This window comes from Calonectris borealis, chromosome Z, assembly GCF_964195595.1.
Source record: "Calonectris borealis chromosome Z, bCalBor7.hap1.2, whole genome shotgun sequence".
Taxonomy (NCBI): domain Eukaryota; kingdom Metazoa; phylum Chordata; class Aves; order Procellariiformes; family Procellariidae; genus Calonectris; species Calonectris borealis.
The window spans coordinates 176583-200668 of record NC_134352.1 but is presented as its reverse complement, the minus strand read 5'-3'; the positions used below and the strand labels follow the sequence as shown (position 1 = coordinate 200668).

The 24086-nt window shown below is 53.3% G+C and overlaps 1 protein-coding gene across 2 annotated transcripts; it reads right to left on the bottom strand.

Moving 5' to 3' along the window:
* Positions 1-1399: 1399 nt before the first annotated feature.
* Positions 1400-22744, bottom strand: FBXO10 (F-box protein 10). Of its 2 annotated transcripts, XM_075138121.1 has the most exons (11): positions 22607-22744; positions 21888-22478; positions 17146-17994; positions 14569-14718; positions 13012-13148; positions 9306-9376; positions 8563-8715; positions 6766-7041; positions 6159-6469; positions 3380-3561; positions 1400-1737 (listed from the first exon to the last, which is right to left on the bottom strand). In XM_075138121.1, exons 2-11 carry the CDS (start codon positions 22470-22472, stop codon positions 1572-1574), a joined length of 2880 nt encoding a protein of 959 aa, XP_074994222.1. In that variant the 5' UTR covers positions 22473-22478; positions 22607-22744; the 3' UTR covers positions 1400-1571. The 2 variants fall into 2 exon arrangements, with proteins under 2 accessions (XP_074994222.1, XP_074994223.1); XM_075138122.1 differs by lacking the exon at positions 13012-13148 and having other exon boundaries at positions 9306-9357.
* Between the last annotated feature and the right edge of the window lie 1342 nt (positions 22745-24086).

Sequence of the window (24086 nt, the reverse complement as noted above, 5' to 3'; positions counted from 1 at the left end):
CTTTTAAAATATAGCATTTTATTTATGGCAGACAGTTTTCCTGAAATTATAGAAAATAGTACTTCTCCATTTAAAAGCAAAAAAAAAGTGGATTGGGTCTTCTTACAGCATCCGTCTGCAGGGAAGCAGCAGACAACATCAGACTATGCAACACAGTTATGCCAGCTCATACCAGAGGAAAAACCTGTCTGGACAGCTTGTTATGTGAATGAGACAGAGAAAATCCAACTGGGAACCCTCTGCCAGTTTCAGGCAGGGGGATGACAAGGCAGAAATGGCTAACTGGTCATGCGAGGTTACAGCATGCAAGGCTCCATCTCCCTGTAGCAAGAGCCCTGAACCCCAGGGGACGGCAGAGGTTTGCCAGTGACACCCTCAGAGCCATGAGCCGCTGCCCAGCTCCTCCCAGTGCCAGGGGGAGCTCAGCCCCATGAGCTGGGGGACACCCACCTTCTCCTGAGCACCACAGACCCAGGTATCACTGCCAGGGGTATGGGAAATGCTACAGGGTGCAGGGGAAGAACATTCCAGGATCGCACAATGCTTATTGCAGGATGCCCAGAAGAGGAACTAAATGTGAGGAAACACAGGGATCAAGGTGGTTTGGGGAAGAACAAACATGGGAAAACAGAGGGATAAGGGGATAAAAAGTAGTCCATTGTGTAAACAGGTGGCTGGTGGCCAAGGACAGATGCTGGTCTGGCCATGCCTGTGTCTGACGAGCAGTGTCTGTCCTGTCCGCTCACCAAATGCTGTTTCTAACTCTTCCCAGGGTGAGGACTCTCCCTTCAGTGTGGATGCCAGCATCGGTGGTGTGGGGGGGGCTGCGCGGGGCTGCTACTAACAAGGATGTGAAGTGGTATGGGAGCCCAGGCACTCTGTCTGCCTGCCTGTCTGTCTCTGTGTGTCTGTCTGCCTGTCTGTTGAGAGAGGCCTGAAGTCCCTGGGGGCTCATATGTCCTGGTGCCAGAAACTGCGGAGACTGGGACCCAGGGGCAGGCACTGGGCAGACAGCGTCTGAGCCCAGTTGCTGGAGGGACCTACACTGCACATATGTATATCTGTGCGCACGTCTGTTTGCGTTGATCTGTGTGCCCCTTCTGGGTCAGAATCAGCACAAACAGAAATTGAGCAAGACCACACAGGACGTATTGTCAGCCTCTGATTCTTCTGGCACAAACGCAGATGGTCACTGACAAAGCAGCTTCAAAGCAAGTGATTCCCAAATAAATAATGCCACAGGCCCCATGAGAAGAGAGGTTTGTCCAAAGCTCAGGCTGGGGACACCCAGCCAGGCACACCAGTGGTCCTGCCAGGAGTGCATTTCATCTAAGGAACTGCTCGCTTGTAAATTACCCCAGCAGTGATTTCAGTAGGCAAAGAGGAAGAAATTAACGGCTGTTTTCCCAGCTCTTTTTTATTTACTGAGGTGCCACTGAAGTTGCAAAATCCTTCATGAAAAAGGGAGTACAGTCCAATGGGGTTTCCCATACCTAAGCTGCAACACCTTCCTGGTGGCAGCTCTGGAGAAAAGACAGGCAGAAAGTCCAGTAAGGAAACCTCCTCCCTGGTCAAAGAATGGTGCAGAAGATGCTCCCGTGGTTGTGGCAGCCCCCATCCACCCTGGTGGTTATGCTGGAAACCCTCTGATCACCAGCCGCTGTGCAGGACCCTGTGGCACCTCCTTCCATATGAGGCCGTGCTGGGGGGTTGATCAGCATGCACTCCATTTCAAACCTGGGAAAAAGGAGAGACACCCCATATGTGGCTGTGAGCAGGGTGGAATGGTGCTTCCAGAGCAGCCTTAGAAACGCTCCTTTGAGGTTCACCCTTCAAGGAGGAAACTGGCAGTACTGGCAGGCGCACAATGCTCACCACGCGACATCTGTTCCAAAACCCAGTGGGACAGGAATGGTTGGAGAATTGAGACATCTTGCTTTACTGCAAAAACTACTTTCTGTGATTTCACAGCCAACACCTCTAAGTGACTGCAAGTTCTGGGGGATGGGGCAAGAGCCTGCAGAGGGAAGGTCAATGCTTAAAGGGGCCCAGATTTGAAAACCTAATGGAGGAACACTGGGGCTAAGGGCACTGGAGGAGGTGCTGAGAGTCCTCCCTAGTGCACTTGACTTTCATGCTATGGGAGTCTGGAGGACCAGGTGAGAGCATCATCAACCTGGAATACTCCATGGCCTAACCTCCCTCCAGTAATGCAATCCCTTCCAATTTCACTGTGTCCTCTCCCACACCCTGGACCAAGATTTGTGACCCAGAGAGAAGAGTCAAGGTCAAATTTCTAGCTAAAAATAACAATCCACTGAATACCCAGCCCTTGTATGGGTGATGGGGCTCCAGCTTTCCCTCCTCAGGTGTCTGCTGCAGAGTCCTGGTCTAGAGTGACCTGTTTTGAACAAGGCCTATAATGAAATTTCAGAAATTGCTTTACTGAAAGAGTGGTCAGGCCTTGGAACAGGCTGCCCAGGGAAGTGGTTGAGTCACCATCCCTGGAAGTATTTAAAAGACGTGTAGATGAGGCGCTTAGGGACATGGTGTAGTGGGCATGGTGTGTTGGGTTGACGGTTGGACTCGATGATCTTAGAGGTCTTTTCCAGCCTTAATGATTCTAGGATTCTATAATGAGAGTCACTGAGATCTGGCTGACAGCCGGCAATTAAGGAAAGCTTTGCAATGCCCATTGGAGGACTGCAGCTACAGCGGTACCTCCGAAAACTACCAGAAGACACGTTCTCACACTGGCACAAAGACCAGGGTAGCTAAATCACACCCGGGAAAAACAAGCAGTCCAAGATCCATTTTCCCATTCACCATTCATGTTGCTCTGGTAGCAAAAACCTGGAGATGGAATCTGGTGCCTGAAGCCACCCTCATCCTCCTCACCAGCACAGAAGCACAATGCAGACTGGGGGTGGCTCTGGCCATTCCTCCTTCCTCTGACTCTCTTGGCCCAGGCTACAAACACTCCGGGGCTGTCCGTGCTGCAGGGACAGCAGTGCAGTACGCAAACACAGCAGTCACGCTTCAAAGGCAGCACTGCGCAGGAGAATGAGCTGGCCAGGGCACAGGGCAGATGTCCCTATGCTCAGGGACATCGTGAAGATCCACACTGGCCTGTCAAGGAATAACCCAAGCCCCTCACTTGGCTTTAGAGGTATCCCGTGAGGAACCTCTTGGCTCTGCTTGATCTGCAGTCCTCATCTGCAGAGGTTCACCACGCACGTGGGGCTCGTACCATGGGTCAGCAGGTGTGGAAAGCTGGGAAAAGGAGCTACAAAGCAGAGCCTTCCAGTGCTTGCCTAGCACAGGAGCACAACGGTGGCTCCAAGCTCACAACTGCACCCCATGGTGCCAGAGGCCTCACCTTTTCTTGAAGGTGAGAAGCACGTTGTTTTGGATGATGCAATCCTCTGCATTTGACATTGGTCGCAAAATGGATTTTTTGGATCTCCCTTGGAAAATGAGGTTTTCCTGCACCAGGCCTTTGGCTTCATCAAAGAGAGCAATCCCATAGTCCCGAAAGGACTGGATCCTGTTATTGGTCACCTGCAAAATAAGCTTTAGACAGGATGGCCCAAGCAGAAGGACATTGTTCATACAGCTCTTTGATCAACACAAAACCAAACCCCAAAGCTCTCCTGCAGACTTACTAGCACTCCCTGGCAGTTTGGGAGCATACCAAGGGTTCAGAATGGATGATGGCTTTCTGTAGTCATGCACGCACAAGCTTTCCCAAAGCCTTCCACACGTTACTGGTGGCCCAAGCTGGCAGGTCATTTGGTGTCAATGCTAGATGCCACAAGCTTCACTGCAGCTAGTACCCAACTCCCTGATGAAACACAAGCACAGATGCTGCTGAACATGAACCTGCCACTGCTCCTTGCCCTCCAGGTTTCAATGGCTGTACTGACAGGCTGTCACTTCTTTGTACATGAAAAAAAAGCACTTGGGAGTCTCCTCTTCCCAAGAAAGACAAGGCCACAGCTCTTGCTGTGCCATCATCTGGAATATCAGTTATGTCTCTTCTCCTTGGCTCCACAGCTACAGCTGCTGCAACACTCCTTGTCCAGCACTCCTCCCCACCCAGCACCGCACAGCATCTCACCTGCTCTCAGGCACCTCTTGGGCTCTGCCAGTGAGCAGACGAGAAGCAACAACACCACGACATCACCAGTACTTCAACAAGGACGTTCTGCTCCCCAAATGAACCCTGCGACATGAATCCTGCCTGTGTGCTCCAGGAGACTGGACAGCTGGGACCATGGAAAATGCATCAGTTTTTAGCTTCTGGTCCAGAGGACAATGTTCTTCTATGGGCATGGTTTCTATGGACAAGAGAGTCTGCAGCCCCTGTGGGACTCATGCAGAGCATTTGTCTTGGCAGGGCTTTCTGTATACTCCTTTTAGGGGTCCTTCATGATGACTTAAATTGCATTTATTGATCATTTTCATGCACAATGGCTTCACCTCAACGAAGAACAGAACAGCGGCAACCTTGAGCCAGGCACTAATCTTGGGAACTGACTAGATGCATACAACTTCCAAAAAATCTAGTTCAGATGCCAGCTACCTCAGTTCTTCAGCACAGCTCACGCAGCCTGCAAATCTCCCACAAAGGCCTATAGGATCACCCACTTGACTGTGCCATTCAGTTAAATACAAGGGACAAGCCTGGGAGAAGACGGACTTTGTTGAATGTCGTTGCACCAAAATGCACAGGATTCCCTTTGCCACTCTGAGGGAAGAGTGGTCTTTCCTCCAAGCCATCTGTGAACCCACATGTGGGAAATGACGACTGAGCTCTCCTTTACCAAGGCTTAAACATCAGACAGATGTGACAAGCCACCTGTGGATCACTGCCAATGAGGATACAGCCTTGAGATAGGACTTCCAAAATTTACTCTTTTCTTTGCCACGGATCAATGGCATGAGCTTGCACAAGCCCTTCCCTCATGCGCCTGCCCACCTGAAAAGCTGCTGCTGCTCTTAGACCTCCTTTCACATTCCTGTCACTGTGGATACCAAGCGCTCTAGGGCAACACAGCCAGCTCTGCTGGTACACGTGTGCTTTCCTGCTGCATGTGAGCAATCATAAGCGTAGACCCAACAACGCAGAGACTAGAGAGTATCTCACCTCCTCCCTCTGGGCCCTACAGAGCACTTCTAAAACTCTCTTGACAGATGTTAGGATGTGACACACTTCAAACCCTAGGGATGAAAATGTCACTTTCTTCTGAGCAGTGTACTCTAGTTTTGCACTACTAGCCCAATTAAAAACAAATGCTTACTTAATTCCCACCTATATCTTCCCTCTTCCCAAACAATTTCTGCCAACTTTCCTCCAGCCTATTCCCAATGACTGCCCACGAAAAACCTGGAGTTAAGGAGTGCTGGTGGAAGAGAGCTCTGGAGTAGGACTGTCTACAGTGCTAGATCAGGGCAGTCCTGGCTTTGTCCTGCCAAGGCTTGGCAACTCCCAAGGATGGTGACCCCACACCATAGTGTGACCTGTCCCAGGCCTGCACTGCCCTCCAAGGCAAGAGACCCCCAGTCTCCCACATGGTCTCCGAAGGTCCAGGAACCACTGCAACTTGTGCTGTTGACCCTTGTTGTAGTGTCTGGCACTGCCAAGAAGGGATTGGCTCTGACTGCCATTCAGGTAGCCATGGGCTGCTGTTAGATCCTCTTTGGCCTCCTCTTTGCCAGACTAACCAAGCCCAGCTCCCTCTGCCTCATCTCATCAGTCATGTATCCCAGCACTCGCCCATCCTGGTAGCTCTGCACTGGACGCTCTCCCTTTTCTCCCCTCCCTCTTAACCAAAACTGGACACATTATTTCAGATGCAGCCTCCCGATGGTAAAGGAGATGGGCGACAACTTCCCTCAATTGGCTGGACACATTTCTAATGCAGCCTGGAAATTACACCCCCGCTAATCACAGGGTTGAGGATGCAATCCTGATTGTCCGCTCCTCTGCCTGGCAATGCCAGGACAGTCTCTCCTGTCCTGCTTGCCAACTGGGGGCCTGCTGGCTTCCCCCTTGCCCAGGGAGGGAGGGCAGCAGCAGCAGGCTCTGTCTTGCCTCTGCCCCTGGCCGCAGAGATGCAAAAGTCAGTGCTTCCTCAGCTCTCTGCAAGACGCACCTTCATGTCTGCTGCCTGGAGCAGCTGAAGGCCACACCTGTGGTTGCCAATGATGTCGTTCTCCATGATGACGCCCTCTCCCTTGGAGACGATGCCATGGCTGCTGTTGTCATAGATGCCGTTGCCGCGCAGCTCCACCTGGCACTCGGCCTCGACCAGCACGCCCCTCCGGCTGTTGCAGGAAATGCTGTTGTTTGCAATGCGTGTCAGCTGGCTGCTCTGCAGCACCGCCACCCCGCCATCGCGGTTGGCGTGAATTACATTGGCGATGATGTTGAGCGCTTCGCTGCTCTTGACGTGCAACCCAGCAGCTGCCAACCAAAAAGAAGAGCTATCAGTTAAGAGCTTGCAGCCTCAGTCATGTATTTCTGTTTCTAAAAGCTATTCAGTTTCTTCTGTCACAATATGACTTTCTGATTGGGACCTTAAGGACAAACACCCACCCATACTCAGGTCTTGGCATATCATTTCTCCAGAGTGCTCCTCGCCTGGTGGCAGCTGAGGAAGACCCTGGCAGACCCCAGAGCTAGTGGGCCAGGACAACACACCATTCTGCATGCCACCCCTTCTCCTGCAGCCCAGGAAGAGCCCTGGGCCCCAAGCTCACCTCCGTTGTGGTTGATGCTGTTCAACTCCACCAGCGCCACACTGATGGGACGCCGGGCAGCCAGGTACTCCTCTTCGATGTCAGGGTCATTCTCTTCGCCGGCACCCTCCCTCTCCTCCTGGAAGTTCTCGCTGGCTCCCTGGCTGAGAGGGTAGTCACCAGCATCGTCCTTGCGGCAGAACACCGCCACCCCGTAGATGCTGTTGTGGCTGATCTGGTTGTTAATGAGGTGCGGGAGGCTGGAGGACATCATCCACACGCCGCAGCCCTTGTTGCCTGCAGCGCAGGGCGGCATAGCCCACCAACTCAGCAGTGCTTGGAGACCCCCAGCCCTACCAGAAGGAGCTGGTAGTCCACATGTGGTGCAGATGTGATAGAGGTGATCCTCCTCTTTGAGCACACATGAAGGCTAACCCGTGTCAGGGGCTCATAGTGATCCTTTGGCCCTGACTTGGTCCCGCTGGGCTGACTCAAGTCCGTGAGCTCAGTGCCTTCATTTCCCCACCTCCGCCCTCTTCTGGCACTGTCCATGCTCTGACCCCAGCTCAAGTCCCCTGGTTTAACTCATGCAACCAGGACGTAAACCCCTGCCACCCTAGGGCTCTGCAGGATGGCCAGGTACAGCCCTGTCCACTGGCTTCGCCGCAGACAGGCAGCCACAGTGCTGGAAGCCCATGTGCCACCAGCATCCCCTCCTGGGATTAGGCATGCCATGGTCTGTCCTCCTCCAGGACTGGGAGTCTCTGGGGCGAGGGATTGAGCAGCTCCCGGAGTACTGAGCCAGGTTTCCCTGAGGCTTGGCCTCGAGAACCGAGGTGTCCACATTGTCCAGTGTCTAATGCAGGCTGAGTTGCAGCTTCACCACCCCCAGGGTGGCTAGGCTCTACGACCACCCTCCTCCTGCCCCAGCCACCGCTGTTCAGAAACCTCTGGGAACTCCCTCTCTGTGCACCTTACTCTTGCTCTAAGGGGCTGACACTGGCCGCCAGCACTACTGGCCACTACTGCCTCCAGTGTTACTAACGGGACAGACTGAGAGACAGATGCACACAAAGCCATGCTATATGACTGCCTGTGTCTCGTCTCTGACCTAAACAGGGCCAGAGAGGAGCACAGCCCCTCCAGGACTCCAACTTGCGCTCTGGCAGCGGTGGGCTCTCTGCAGCACTTCACTCTGCAGCCGCTTTAAAACCCCTTTAAAAAAGCTATTTCCAGCTTCCTAAGAAAATCACCTGGGGCATTTACCCCGTCAGACTTTGGCCAATTGTTAGATTACAGACCATGCCAGATTCCTCTAGCTCCGGGTTAGCTGGGTGCAGGACAGCAGCAAACGCAGCTCCCTTTGTCCCGTGGGGACTGCGTGTCCTCTCCTGCAACCCTGTCCTGCATGAGGGCGAAGGTGCAAGGGTGGCTTCCCTCTCAGGGATCAGAGGGAAGCTCCTGCCAGCCGCTGGAGACAAAGCGGTGGTCTCTTCAGCAGGGGCAGGGCCCCTTATGAGCCACAGCCTGGCAGCACTGGTGGCAGGACCTCTGCAGTGTTTGCGCTGGGCTGAGCTTGGTGCCATTCCCAGCCAAGCCTCCTGGGCACCCACCGCAGCCTCCTCCCGGGCACCCACTGCAGCCCCCTCCTGGGCAGCCACTGCAGCTCCCTCCTGGGCATCCACCACCAGCCCCCTCCCAGGCACCCACCACAGCTCTGGAGTGCATCAGATGTAGAGGGCAGCCCAGGAATCCCAAGAGGACGGGGGGACGGGAGAGAAGGTGAGAATTGTTCTCTGCCTCAGCTTGCTTCCTTACCATAGATCGTGTTTCCTTCAATGAGGCCCTTCCCACACTCGCCCACCACCACGCCGTCCGAGTAGCCGCAGGAGATGAGGTTGTTCCTGAGGATGGGATCGCCCCCATGGCGGATGTCTGCCCCGCCCCACTGGTTCTCGCAGATGACGTTCCCTAGGGCCAGGCAGGGAGGACGGGGTGACCACATGAGCCTCCTGCCCACAGAAGAGCAAGGAGACCTGGCAAGCCGAGACCTGCCCCCACCGAAAAGCTCCCATCACCTGCGGCAAAGCCCAAGCCTCAGGAGCTTCCCCATTCCCCCATTCCCCTGGCAATGCTCTCCAGCACAGGACACCGGTCATTAGCAATTCCAGTAACCACCTCCCTGTCCTCCGAGGTGTAGGACAGAGTGGAAAACCACTCAGAGGTGCCGCAACAGTAGGAAAACGTCATTGACAGCTTTAGCTTCTAAACTGGATGGCACAGAAGGGAAAAAATGCAGGCCACGTGGCAGATTGCCTTGGAGCACAGTTTCATGTCCCAGCTGGGTCAGAGATGAAGGGAACAATAATTTGGAGGACACATTGCAGAAAGACATGCTCCCTCTGTCAAGGACAGAAATGCCAACTAGAAAATGCAAACCAGGGGATTATTACACCTAAAGTCACCGAAGAACCATAAAATAAATTTTGCAATCAAACAAACAGATAGAGCTTAAAGAGAGAGACGAACTGGGTGTAAGAACATAATTTTCATTCCCATACCTGTGATTTGGCCTCTCCCATTCTCATTCACTGCTATTCCAGCAGCGAGTCCCTGGAAAATATGGTTCCCACTGAGGTAGGAGAAGAAAAGAAAGTTACCAGCAGCAGTGTTGCCTGTTCATGGTTTGCACCGATGCCAGCACAATGGGTCTCTGCACAGGTACCCATCACAGCCTGTTGTCTATGCCTGGCAGTGAGTGCTAGGCACAGGGCAGCCGCACAGCGAAGTGCAGCGAGAGGGAAGCACAGTGGAGAAGGTACATGCAAAGCAGAGCAGAGCTACTGATAGCCAAACCACTTTCAAGGAGGTGAAAGCACAAAAGAGGCATGGAGAAACACACGTCAGTAAGAGCATTGGAAGAGCGGGAAGTGCTCATGAACACCCAAACGGCCACCATGTCAGGCCAGTTGTCTGTCCAGCCAGGGTGCCGACTCCAGGATTGGCCAGCCACAGCCACAGCCACAGGGAACATACCGACAGGGAGAACCAAGTGCTGCCTCCTGCACCCTGGCCTTTCCACTCTGCTGGCTGCCTGCAACCACGGCTACCCCCACCTTTGAGATGGACTTTCCTTCTCCTCAGGATTAAACTCACTCCTCTGCAAACCACCCTGCACACTCGGCTTTCCCAACACCATGCAGCATACCCTGTGGGGAGGCAGGCCACCCGCTGCCAGCTGCCATGGCCTCTGTACCCCCGTGGGTGGTGTGGAGCAGGGGACTCTGAGCTGCAGACCCCCGTGCCTCCATGGAAAAGTGCAGGAGACACACCACATAGCCCACCTAGGTGGATGTCACAGATGAGTCTGTGAGGGCTTTAGAGTGTTTCCCCCATCCTCCCCAACCCAAGGAGGAGGCAAAAAGCTTTATCAGCCACAGGACTGCTGCTCCAAGAGGAGCCCCGAAGCCAGCAGGCAGACGGTGATTGCGGTTGATGGTGGGAAACATTAAACAAGGTGGCAGGAGCAGAGGCAGTGCCATGCTGGGAACTACAGCCTGGAGAGCACGCGTGGGCGCTGTGGCGCCTGAGCATCACCCGCTGTTCCCTGGACTCCCACCTATGGCCTGTCAGGAGGAACGAAGCCCGGGAGCTCTGAGGCCACCACCAGTTCCTCCTCCACATTGTGACCCTGAATCTCTGGCTTGCTGCTGAGGTTTGGAGTGGGAGAGCCATCAGGTTGATCATGAAGAAAAAACACCAACCGAGTGCAGTGCCTGGCACCGACTCTGCCCTGGCACCCACCCAGGAGCACTCACTGGAGACAGCTCCACTCCCCCGAGGCTATGAAGGGAGCAGAGGAGCTTCTACAGCAGTGAGCCAGGGTGGGAAATCAGCGCCTGTGACATGCGATCACCAGCAATGTGTGATTACCAGCGCTGGCTGGGGACGGAGGGCTGGGTGCAGTGCTTCATGCTGCTGTCCTGCCCCCAGGGACAAATGCAGGCAGAGCAGGGGCCACCCTGCCTCGCCAGACAGCTAGTGCCTCTGCTGTCCTCAGCTGCCCTGGCATGGCTACCCCAGCACAGCTGTCCCTCCACTTGCAGCTGCCTGCTCGGGCAGGGCCGCTCAGTCTGGCAGCCAAGGGAAGCCCCCGCAACCCTGCCAGAACATCAGCGGTGCCCAGAGAATGGAAAGCAGCTTGTGCACTGCAGGGCCTGGTATGATACATGCACCTGCCTCTAGAAAGAGGGACCAGGTGAGAAGAGCACAGAAGGCGCCTGTACTTTAAATCCATGCTTGCACCAACAGCTGCAGCGTAAGGAGGAAGAGAAGCCATGAAGCCGTCCCAGAAGCAATCCCCCAGGAACACAAGGCAGGGGCTCTCAGCTGCCCAAGTCCCACCACTGCAGGGCAGTGCCCTCCAGTGCTGCTCTCACCAGCTTAGGGGAACAGGCAGTAGCCTTGCACCACCGAACACTACCACATTTGGCACCTCCCAGCCTCGGCAGCAGGGGATGAAGTCTTACCCAAACTACTTTTTAGCTGCTGCAGAGGGTACCTCTGATTGAAAGGTGTACAAGTCCAAGGGCCTGTATCATGCTTACAAATGGCATTTGGCACCCATGTCGCTGGCACACTTCTCAGAAGGACACCCCCCTGCTTTCTGCACGGAGCCCCTCGCAATGCCCCACCGAAACCTGGCGCCAAACCAGGTAGCTGCAGGCAGCAACACGAGATGGAGCTGGGCTTGCAGCTCTCAGGGACGGGCAAAACATTATTCTGTTTCCAGCTGTGGAAAAGGCACCCAGCAAAGGACATTATCCCTACCATAAACCTCCCCCTTCTGCCAGCCCTGCCTGCCCGCAGCTGCACACGCCATCCTATCAGTGAGACCCGGCCGTGCCAACAGCCCCCATTGAACCACATGCTCAACTCAGCCGCATGTGGCACCACTGGGACAGCGCTGGTGCACACAGTCTCGGCCAGTGCCGGAGCCCACCTCGAGCCAGCGCAGCCAAAAGGCAGCATAGAGTGGCACGCATGAGCGCAGCAGGGGAGCTCCTCCAAAACAGGTGGCTGGTCAGGAGGAAAAAGATGTCTTCCTACCGAGCTTCCTCCCTGCCTCCTCCACATCGTTTCCTACGTGCCAGCAAGCACAGACAGTCATACATCAGTCACGAGGTGCAAGCTGGGATCGCAAATGATGTTGCAAAAAAGTACGGAGGGAAGGATATCTAGTGAATCTCCACATCCCACAGTGTGTTTCCTCTGCACTGCTGGGCCCTGCCATTACGGCTTTTCTCAGAAATCAATACCTTTCTGAGAGCACTTTCATAATCCCTTGTTGGAAAGCCCGGCCCTGACTCATGACTTTTCAGGGCTGGTACATTTGGTGCAGACTTCTCCTCTCCAGGTCCCAACCTAGACTAAGTGCCTCGGTAACATGTTCTTAAGTGTCCATACAGGCAATCTGTCTAAATCTCACCAGCTCTGCACCATGAACCTGCAAGAAGTTGCTTTCATTAGGACTGCAGGACTTGAGGCTGAAGCACTGTTAATTATCAACACTTCCAGCATGAATACTCACATCCTAGCTATAGGGCTGATCCAGGGCAACTATTTTCTTCCCTTTGTGCCCTACCCTGCTCTAAAGCACCGCAATGAGTTGTCACACGCCTGTTCCTTATCACCCACAGGTATAGTGAGAGGCGGGAAGGGTGGCAGTACAGACGAGATGCCCCTCACATCTGCAACCAATACCATGCTTCAGCTGCTATCTAATTTCTTATCTAATTTCTTGGTGCATTGCTACCAGTTCATACCATCAGGTAAAGCTGATGGCATCGACCTCAAGAAAGCCTGCCAGACACCAATACTAACATTTAAACCGAATGGTATTAATCACACACAAGTCAGTAGCTCCAGGTGTTTAAAGCAGAAAGGTGAATTGGAGTAACAACTATTGGAGTGCCGAGGTCTGTTACTCCTTTTCCTGCAAAAAGCACCATGACGTGTGGGTTGTTCATCTTGAACACAGCCTCTGTCCTCCTCAGATCCAGGGGAAAACCTAGGACTGGCACTGGGCAAAGACCTGGGTGCAGCAAGCAGATACAAGGAAGTCACAGAAAGGCACTAGTGCACTGTCATCCTATTTCTGCTCTATGGTGGGGATAGAAAAAAAGAGAAGAAAAGTGTGCACAGTGGATGGAATAATTCTTAACAGACGAAGGAAGAGACAGAGAGGTCAACTGCTAGCTAACATACCTCACAGCGGGGTTTCCATTATACAGAATATAAATGCCAGCTTCTTTATTCCCATAGATCTGATTGCTACGGATGATGCCTTTTCCGTTGCCAACGACGACAATGCCTGAGCGAAGGCCACTGTGTATCTTATTGCACTACGGTTTTATTTTTGCACATGTAGAGAGAATAAAAGCAAAAGGAAGGAAGGTCACTCATAAAAGTAACCAAGAGGAGACAGCAACCACAGAGAAATGCAACAGCTCCCAACCCTGCTGGGGGAAAGGACAGAAGGATAATTAATCCAGCTGCCAAGAAATCACTCTCGGTCAAGGCTCACTTAACTTTTACCTTTCTTTGGGGTTCTAGTATACAATGCCAAATTTCCCTTCCCACCATGCCCGCAGCCTCTTCCTCCAGCAGCTCCTGCTGCCATCTCCAAGGGCTGCCCTGGACCTGGTGATGCTTTGTTCCCTGCAGCCCATCTGACACTGGGCAGGGCTGGTGGGGTTGCAAGTCTAACACCTGCCCACAGCCACCAAGAGGAAAAGACCCTTGGTGGCACCCCACAGGAGCTGGAGACAGGAGTCCAAGCAGGGAACTCGGCATTACAGCGTGGTGCCTTTTCTCAAGTGCTTTGCACAGCCTGAATGACTGCTGTCAACAGCCACACGGCTGCTTTTCTCCACGACAGGGGTCAGCATCTCCATGAGAACAGGAGTGTGCTGGGACACTCTGAGGAAGACAGCAGTCCCAGCCCAGTATCTCGCAGAGTGGCAGGGTCGGAATCGCCAAAGCAGGCAAAGCAACAAGCAGCAGCTCAAAGCTGCAACCGAGGCTAGACACAGCCTGTGGCTCCATGGCTGAGCTGCCACTTCCTCCTCCACGGGGCCACAGCTCTGCCTGCCCCATCTCCTGTGCAGAGCTCACATGGAGAGCTAGATACAGCTACAGGGTCACTCGGATGGTAGTTTGTATCTACCCGTCTGCCTCACCCTGCATGGTGAGGCCCCGGTTCCTCCAAGGATGACTACAGATACAGCATGCAGTAAACAGGGACAAGGTCACCCGCTGCACAGCTGGAGACACTACCAATTTGGAGAAAAGCCACACCGCTGGAGGGCAGGCTGCTGCTCCCCCACTGCCTGAGGCTGACTAGAGACCTGAGACTCTCCACTAACTCCAGGGCAGACAACACGATTCCTAGTGTGGGAGAAACAATTTACAGTACAGTGCCAATTTACTACCTTGCTTGCACGAGTTCACTCATTACACAGGGGTGTTTATTTGATAGGGGAACATCCCCCTACCCTTCCCCCTATGCACAGCAATTTTAAGACACATACCATCAAATAGAGCAGGAGACCATGCATGCACCATCAGGCAGCACTGTGCCTTGCCCCTGGGGTTAGCTGTAGTCTAGTTCATCAACAAAAACCTAAGAAACAGGCTGAAGGGCAAAGCTAACAGAAAGGTCAGTGTTTTCTATACTGGGAGATGGATCCCTGCTGCCCCTCAGAGAGAAACAGCATGTGAGAGAAAGAGCTGCCCTCCAGCACGCCTTGGAGGGGTACGTACCAGAACAAGGGGGTTGGCTCCCTTACGAATGTCCACTCCAGCCTCACAATTCGAATGGATGTTGTTGTCTGCAATCAGGCCTCCTGCTGACAGGCGCAGGAATATCCCCGATGCTTTGCAATGGTGGATGTCATTCCTCAGCATGATAACCTGCAAGAAAGAGGAGAAGCACCTGTAGTTGTAGTTAGAAGGATGAGGAAGAGGATATGACCAAAGGCTATAGCTCTCCCTTCTGCATCTATGACCTCTCTGCCTCTCCAACAATCCTGGGTGTGCCAGGCACACAGGCCAGATGAAAGGAAGAGCAGTGCGTATGGACAAGTGCTACAGTTAAGCCTTTGGGTACTACCCACTGTCATGGATCTGCTTGGGGATGGGGACCCGCAGTGCTTGATGCTGCACAGCCAGAGCAAAGATACCCTCTTGGCCTGACACGTCCCTCAGCTTGATAAAAGCCCGTGTTCAGCTGCGCCCAATGGCTTCATTCACTGCATTGCGCTTGCATACCATCAGCAACAGTGAGCAACCATTCCCTGTCCCATCTCCACACCACTCATGGTACAACAGACCTGCCCCCTCCCCACCCAGGCAGTCCCCATTTGCATCAGCATCCCCTCCATACACAGTCGGCAACAAGCTACCTCCTGACCCTCTACTGCACAAAGCTGCTCAGAGGCGACATGTCAAATGCCATGGAGCATCCTATGAGTCTCCCATGAAGCTGACTGGGCCAGTGCCCTACAGCACACATGCTCAGCACACGACCTGTCCATCACCTTGCACCTTCAGAGCAAAGATGCTGCCATTTGGGGGTAGAAATGGCCCAGCCAGCAAACTGAAATCACTGACACCACTCACAACAACCTAGTTTCGTCTAAGCAAATAAGTAGTTAAATATTTACGCGCAGCAATCTTTACTATTTTCCAGCCAAACAAAATCATGTCTTAAATCCATATTTTATGAGTGCTAAGAAATAATCTACAAATTGCCTTTGCATATCCCACTTCAATGAGCAACACAGATCAGAAGGTAATTAAATTATACTTCCTTTTATTTGCTTATTCCAGAAAGGTTCATTCAATCTCTCGACTAAACGTGGAGTTCAGCAGGGCTTGACAACCTCCTGTCTTCATCAGTCACGCTTGGCTGCCCGGGGAGGGAGCTACAGGAGGCAAGAAACGCAGGCACCTACTCCAGCTGGGTCCCACAGCCCAGACCCTGGTCCAGGCTTGCCCTGCGCTGGAGAGTCCTGACTGTGCAAGGATACTGAGCCCTTGCCAGCTCTGCCATGCTCCCACTTTGCGCTGCACCTTGGCCCCATCTCACAGCCAGGCATTTCACTGTCTCCTGTTGCCTGATGCTCTGACACCCACCTCTTGACAAAAGTCTCTGGGCTAATTCCTAGCTGAGCACATTCTCACTGAGAGCAGCAGCCTCATCCCCCTCCCATTTGCTACCAGTTGAAATCAGGCTGCTGAGCGAACTGCAAGCAAACCGAGGGGAATAAAAACAGAACACAGCTCCATTTGTTGCTAGCCTAACTCCTGTTAAAACACCCTACCAAGTAGCTCAGAGGGGCTGAGCAGCACAGCGGAGCTGCGTGAGGTGCCTCTGCTCCCTCCTGCCGCCACTCTGTGTCTGTGGGGCAGCCTTCGGGACGGCACCTCTGGTATGGGTATCCCTTGGAAAAAAAGAAGCTGTCCTGCACTGCCAGGAAGTGAAGCTTTTCTGCAGGGCCCAGGCAACAGCGCTCAACAGCCCTTCTGTGGGGACTGCAGATGGGGAGCTAGCACCATCACAGCAAAGTCCTTTCTCAGAATCGGGCAGAAAAACATTACCCTTCCGCTCCCTGCGCAAAACTTTTATTTGCAGTCTTTTAAGGTAATAGACTGAAAAATGGGCCCAAATCCTGGTGGTGGGGATAGTGGTGGGGATAGTTTTGCTCTGGGCAGGTGGCTGCAGAGGAGCCTCCTGAGCCCCCCCCGACACCGCCAGCACTGGGGATTTTGGCAGTGTGATTCTCCCCCCCAGTCCTGGCCACCACCATCCTGCCTGAAGAGGAGCACAGGCACAGAGGTGAAGACCTCTGGGCAAGTGCAGCGTTAGATGATGCTGTGCTGAGGAAAAACCTCAGTTCAGCCTCCAGCACATATCCCTGGCCAAAATCCCTCCTTACACCCCATCTCTGCCTGCAGCAGGCATCCACCCCTGCAGGCTCTCCTGAAGCAGCCAGGACTCGCCATGGCAAGGGGCAAGACCAGAGGTTGACACTGCAATCCCCAAGTCCCTGCGTTTGTGGTACAGGCTGTGCTGGGAGCAGCAAAGGTGATGATAACCAGCAGCACTTCTACAGGGTGAAAGTTCAATTTACAGGTAGAATGGGCCTCACTACACAACCCCAACATGCCACCGAGTTAACGCCTCCAATTGCAATTACAACATTACTGCATGCAGAAAGCAAGCGGCTGCAAGTGACCTGCCTTTTGTTTGGTCTGGTTAACCCAAGCTATACATAGGAAAGGAGCTGCTAGAGCAGGAGGGAGAAGGAAGAGGGCTCGCAGCAGTCTTCACAGCACCTTACTGTTTTGTATGCAGCGCACTGCATAGGTCAGATCCCTGAAGATGCTTCCTTCCAGTTTTGCTTGCCCTCGTGAATAAATGAATATTCCTCCCTTCCCATCTCTGAAAAGGCACTCTCGGATGATGCAGCCTTGCAGAGAATTGGCCAAAGACTGGGCCTCCTTGTCCTGCTGCAGCTCCTGCTGCAGAGACTTGAGCTTAAGGTCCCTCTGAAGGGCATGCAGTTTGTTGCTTTGAAGCCTGCTGTGCGTAACATCGGCAAGTGTGTGACTCAGGCTGTGGGCTTTGTAGGGCAGTTTGTACGCAGCCTGAGCATCCTCTTCATCATCGCTGCATAAGTCACTGTCACTGGAGTTTGAGTTGAGGGCTTGGTACCCCTTCTCCTTTGCTGCCCGCAGGCTCTCTCCGAATTCAGTGTCCTCCTGGGCTGAGCCAAGCAGAGCTTGAGCATCCACAGCAGAGAGGAAGCTGCTTCGTTCTTCCCCTACGACAATCTCGCACGTTCTCACTGGCTCCAGGAGCGATTCCCCCCAGCCATCCTGCTTGGCCACGGGGCAGCCAGCTGGGTTGGGCTCCCGCATGGGTGCTGCACAGGACTTGGCCAACACGGCCAGGTGCTTGCAGGCCCAGTTACGGTCAGAGCTTGGGCAGCCCTCCACAGTTACAGAGGCGTTCTCACTGCCAGTGAACTCACAGTTCTCCAGGACGCAGAGCGCCATGCTGCGGAGATGGATGCTGGACTGGCTGAAGGTGCAGAACTTCACTTGGCATGTCCCTGGGGCGTGGATCTGCAGCTGCCCACTTTCAAAGTTGCAATTGTCGAACTGGACGTAGCCTGAGGTTGTCTGGAGAATAAGCACAATGTGAGATCATTACACAAAGCAAGAAAAAGCAGTCCTGGACGTACCATGAAGTCCTTCCACAGCAAACAAGCTCACGCTCACAAACATAATATGCATTCAGGTGTCACAGACACAACAAGCTCACACAGGCACAGATGCAGTGCTGCAAGCTGAGTTAGCAAGTATCTTGCAACAAGCGACACCTACTGACTTTCCTCCCTGCTGGCAAGATTTCCTTAACTTCCCTGCCAAGACACAGCTTTGCAGTCTCAGCAAGGCCCAGCAGTCACGTGCGGGAGCAGATAGGGCCTAGATGTGCCAAGATCACTAAACCTTAGCAACGGCCCCTACACAGAAGAGTTTGCAATCTTCAGAGATGTGTACTTGCCAGCTGGCATCATTAATGGACTCAGGGGTTTACTGGATGAAGCAGCAGGTAAGATGACATCAAACATTGCCTCGTTGGCCCGGAGACCTACAATTCTCTCTGGAGCTGTTAGCGTACTTGGTGGAAGGATCCTGCACTCACAATGCATCAAGCGCAAAGTAAAACAGGTAAAAATGTGTGCCATACTGCTGCACAGGCATTATCTTGTGACACTGTAGTAGGGGAGACACCATCAATTCCTTGCTCCCTGGCTGTGGTTTCCCATCTGACTTGCTGGTACTTGCAGAATTATGAGCCATCCCTACCATGGCCTTCCTGTTTTGCTAGGCAATGCACGTAGCAATTTACAGGTGCTGGCAAACCACCAGGATGATTGTGCATGGCCAAATATCTATCTCCTCCACAGGGAAGGCAAGTCTCTGCCTATCTACAGAAAAGGCCAACAGAAATGCAACAAGGTAGAGGGGTCAAGTCAGAAAAGCAGAGTAGTGTGCTTGGAATTTCACTGTGCTCCTAATTTGACTAGGAATCTCTTAAATCATTATTTTCTCTTCCCAGGTTATCTCTTGATTGCCTAGTGCACCACATTAAAAGCAGACAGATCAATAGCTTGTGACAGGTAAGCTGGGGCAATTTTACAGAGATTTGCAGAGTTTGCCGCCAACACACCATCCTAACATTTGTTTTCAGCCTTGAACACTCTCAGAAGTGGTCATACTGCAAACAGGTTTTGGAATGCATTTCTTTGTACCCAAAGACAACCACACAAAAATCCCTTCAGACCACTAGCCTGCTCCAGACTGAATCGTACCTTCCCTTTTTTTAATTAAAAAAAGCTAATTAAAAGGGACACAATCAAATCAGCTTCTGAGAGGCTGCTTGTGAAAGCCCTTCGAAATTGCACCTCGCAGGGTTTTAATGACTGCCAGTAAGATTGGTAGGATTGGCGTAAGTTTGGTTTTTTAATTTATTTTTCACTGATGGATTTGGGAGGAAACACTCTCATTCCACCGGCAGCAGCTGAAGGGATGTACCATCACCCTGCTGCATGCAGAGACCAGAGCGACAGCATGAAAAGTGAAATGCAGCCACACTGACCAGCCAAATGCAGGAGACATCACTGAGCGAGACCCCACACGTCCGCTTCAGCGACCCAGCACATGGCTGCGGACAAACAGGGACTTTCTCAGCAGATTTGCAACTCAGTTTTCCCACTGCGTGCTAGTGCATTATCTTGCTCCTGGGGACTTTAAGACTGATTTAAGTTAAATATGTCACATAATAAAGTTGTGAAAAGGAAATGAAACTGTAAATTATAACTAATTATGGGCCGACTCATCACAAGGAAGGTCTCGTTTTCAGAGGCACAGCTCACAGGTGCAGCACTCGCACTGGGCACATCCCACTCTGGACCAGTCAGCGGCTGTCATGGGCACCAAAGTGTTGTCAGGACAGAGCATGGCAGTGGGGCTGGGCCCGTGATCCCGTGTCCTGGCTTAGGTCCGGAGAAGACCCTGGGCATCCCAGCCAAAGGCTCCCAGCCCAGGCTAAGGGCAGAGCGCACATCAGCAACAACCGGTTTTTGGGGCAACAGGGCTGGTGCAGGGCGCACTGTGGGGAGTGCTGGCTCCCAGGGTGCCTCTTGCATGCCCAGCCTCTCGGGTCACTCACGACTCGCTATGCGGGCAGTCGGAAAGGCAGCTGGTGAGAAGGGGAAAATCACTGAACAAAGGAAAACGCCTGCCAACTTGGGACCTGGGAGCCAGAAACATCCTTGAGAAGTGCAGCTGAGTCTCTGAGTTGCAGCTGGGTACTGAGAAACCAGAGACATCCTGAGATAACACCGGTAAGTGCAAAAACCAAGGGACTGTAAAACAGTCTAGAAAAACAAAATTGCATTGAAAGAACAAAAATATCGTCTATTGGCTGTTCCAGGTGAAAAATGGAAATTAACAGCATTTACTGGTTGCTCAAAGTGGTGGTGTGCTACGCCCCCTTAAAACAGACTTAATTTTTATCCAAAATGAAGCCTCTCTCTCTGAGAACGTCCTGTCCTGCACATACTTTTCTCTTCCTAAACTGGCTGAAGTCTCCGCACCAACCTGCATGTCAGACCCTGGCTGGGGATGCCCAGCTGATGCCAGACTGTAACATGCAACATTTTTGATGTGAGACTCTGTTACCTCGCTGGTCCCCCTCTGGCCCCACTTTTGGGGTTGGTTCAGTTTGCCCTCCTGCCTCTGGGGCGGTTGGGTGCCCCTCAGGATGGTGTGACGGATGCCTCCACTCTGATCAAATGAACCATGCTTTGATTCAGGCATCACTGACAAGTAGTCCTGATTGAAGTCAGCCCTGCTGTGCAAACCGTGAGAACAGTGCCAGGCCAGATGATCTCAGGGACAAAGGAGTCTAGGCCACGACTTATGAGGAGCTAACAGTGCCAGCCTGAGCTGGGACTAGACAAAACTAAAACTGCTACAGCTGCGCACCTGCACAAACACCAAAGGAGGGGGTTGACTACAAGTTCGTCACTACGCTATAAATATTGTAGCCCCCCAAGCACGTTGAGCTGTCCTGTATGGCAGGACGCTGCACAGAAGGGATCTCCCTTAAGCAGGGATACCTCGAGGCTGAGAGACCTCTCACCTGGTGTCTGATATCTATAACGAGGTAATAGGCATTTTACATTAGGCCTAAAGGTATATTGTATGCTAGCGACATTTTAAATACATATCCAGCTGTAGCTTAATTATTAGAAGAGTAGTAAGTAGTAGTGTTTCACAACCATCTAAATTATCGTTTAAATCATCATTTAAATCATTGTTAAATCAATGTTTCATTACCATTCAATTACTGCTTAATCACCATTTGATTACCATTTAATTATGATTCAATCATCAATTAATTATCATTTGATCATCATTTAACCATTAATAAAACCCTTTTAGTTTACAAATTATGACCTCTCTTAACAATTCACCTGCTACAGATGGTTTGGCCCCTCCTGAAATCTTTCTAATTCTCCGATACCTGTATTATAGATCCATGTAAGTCATCTATCATAAGCATATCTGCTGTTGTATTTGTGATAAGTTTCCAGTAAGCTGTAATAGTATATACCTACTTGTTCGTTGCTGTTATTGGTTGTTGCTATAATATTGGCTGTTGCTATACAATTGATTGTTTCTATTACTGACTGCTGCCATACTATTCATTGATACTATATTATTGGTTGCTGATAGTAATAGCAATTTGTAATAGCTTGATATATATATATTTGCTTTATTAATCAAAGGCAGACTTGCTAGTGGCGATTTGTGTGGCATTTGTGGTGATCTGTAACAAAGTAGAGACATTCAGAGGACAAAGCCCCTGAGACCCCATGCGTTAGGGAGTCCCACAGACCCAAAGTTGTGCTCGCCAGATGCCAGCAGACCAGGGAACCCCCTTGGTCGTGACACCCCATCAGCCTCGGCATCCCCACCACGCCCGCTCCACCAAGCCTCACCTTGTAGAGCACTGAGGTGAAGCGGGCCGGCATGAAGACCATGTTGCAGAGCCGGGCGGTGGGGCAGTGCTGGTCGATGCTTGCCAGCAGTGCCACGTCCCCCAGCTTGCCCTGCCCCACAACCTCCACGGGCACCTTCAGCAGCACCTCGCCCTGCTCCTCGTGCACGCCAGGCAGCAGCACAAGGCAGTCATAGGGGCTGGCAGCAGCCAGGGCAGCCCGGAGGCTGCCGAACTCACCCCCCACACCGACGCAGAGCCGGCGTCGGCCCTTCCTCCTCCGGAAGAGGGAGAGGCAGTTGGAGGATTCCAGATCCTGTGTGTTTTTGGTCCAGGTTTTGGAGGCCAGGTAGTGCTGTTTGAAGGCCTCTCGCCAGGACCGCGGCTCCACGCCGGGCTGGTTGGGCCAGTTGGGGTGTCTGTGCTCGAGACAGCCCAGGCAAAGCTGCCGCCAGCGCGTTTTGTCCAGACTGAGGACGAGCTCATACCAGGCTCTGCAGACCAAGCTGCAGCGGCCCAGGTCAGGGAGGCGCAGGTAGGATAAGATGAGCTGCCACAGCTCCACCGGCAGGCTGCCGACCTCCATCAGCACCTGCAAAGGACGCGACACAGAGTTAGTGGTGAGCCCTGAGAGCTTGTGGAGCACGGAAGGGAAGGCGAGGCTCAGCCAGGGCAGGGACCCCGTGTCAACAGGGACATGCAGCTCCCTGCCAGACGTACCTCTCCAGGGACAGAGCTGTACAGAAGCAGGCCCAGAGCAGCAGGCTGGCACGCCTCTGGCAGAGACACAGGCTTTGACCAAGCAGGGTTCAGCAGTCATCCTATGGCGTGCTTCCTCCACCATTGCCCCCAGGCCTCCCTCCTTCCCTCTCTCCCTCCCTCCTTCTCCTGTTAGCTCCGCTCATGGGTCAGCAATGCCCAAACAAGATATTCTGAGGTCTTTGCTCTCCTGGGGTGGTTAAAACTTTGTTGCTTAACCCTGGGGCTCAAGGATGTGCTTGTTCACGTGCAGTCTATCTGCCCCTGGCAGGCCGTGGCATTGTTGTGTCCCCTGCCGTGGTTCCCCCCTGCCACACTTTGTCAGTCCTTGGCAGACAGCTGGCCCTCAGCAGGTCTTGCCAGCCGCCCCAGCAGGTGCAATACTTCCCTCCAGCGCTGCACCAAGACTGCTGGGCAAGGTGGCGGCAGGCGGGGAGCCAGTGGCCCTGCCCTCCCAGCCCCAGCAGGACTACCCCCACATTCAGAGAGGCAGAAGGAGTGGGCAGCTGTGTGCAGTGAGTGCAGGGGCGGAAACGTGCTACCAGGGTGGCAGGCTGTAGCGCAGCTCCGGACAAATCACAGCTGGCAGCCGGGAAGGGTGAAGATGAGGCCAAAGCCTCCCAGGAGAGCATGCCTCTTGGCAGAGCCACGGGCAACTACTCAGCAGCATGTGGGCCTCTTTTGAGGGGCCGGCAGAGGGTCCCAGCCCCTGCCTCCGCCCCCCTGGGAGAGCCACTGGCGGCACAAAGCAAAGCCCCAGCAGCCAAAGGAGCTGACAAGGCAGGGCGGGTGCGAGGCTGGACGCACCTCTGGTGAGTAAAAGGCATGGCTGGGAGCACACGCTGCACAATGCAGAGCCAGGTCGTGCTGTGGGGAGGGAGCGGCGTGCCCCGTGGGACCTGCCCGGCTGCTGCTGGCAATAGGGGGACTCACAGGACTGCACTGCGAGGGAGAGAGGGCTGCCAGTCCCCAACCCCGGCCTGACAGTCCTGTCTGGGATGGGGGGCTTGTTAGGAAAGGTGTGAAACTTTCTCCAGAGGCCGAGTTCATCCTGCGGCCTAGCACCCGGGAACACCAGCGGGACCCTTCAAGCAGAAGAGGGATCGCGAAGAAGAAAGCATTCATGACTGCTGGCAATGCATCGCCAGCAAAGTGGGCACAGCTCATAATGGACCCCAAACACCCAATCCACCCCAGCATGAGACCGCTGCTGCTGAAACCATGCCGCTCTGCGCCGGCTCATGCCACCACCTGCCCAGCGTCATTCCCCATCTCCCACCCTGAGAAACGATGGCTGCTGACAGCACGATGCCCATCCTGATTCTAGGACTTCAGCTCCCGCTTCCCACGCTGGCCCTGGGAAGTATGGAGTATGCAGCAAGGGGCAAGCCTTCCAATGCCTCATGGGCTCGGTGACCTCCCACCAGTCTCCACAAAGCAC

Coding starts and splice junctions, on each gene's coding strand:
- FBXO10 (XM_075138121.1), bottom strand. CDS start 22,472: ATGGAGGTCGGCAGCCTGCCGGTGGAGCTGTGGCAGCTCATCTTATCC. Junction 14,719..17,145: donor GCTGCATACAAAACAGTAAG/GTGCTGTGAAGA, acceptor TCTTTCTTGCAG/GTTATCATGCTGAGGAATGA. Junction 6,470..6,765: donor CAGCATCAACCACAACGGAG/GTGAGCTTGGGG, acceptor TTTGGTTGGCAG/CTGCTGGGTTGCACGTCAAG.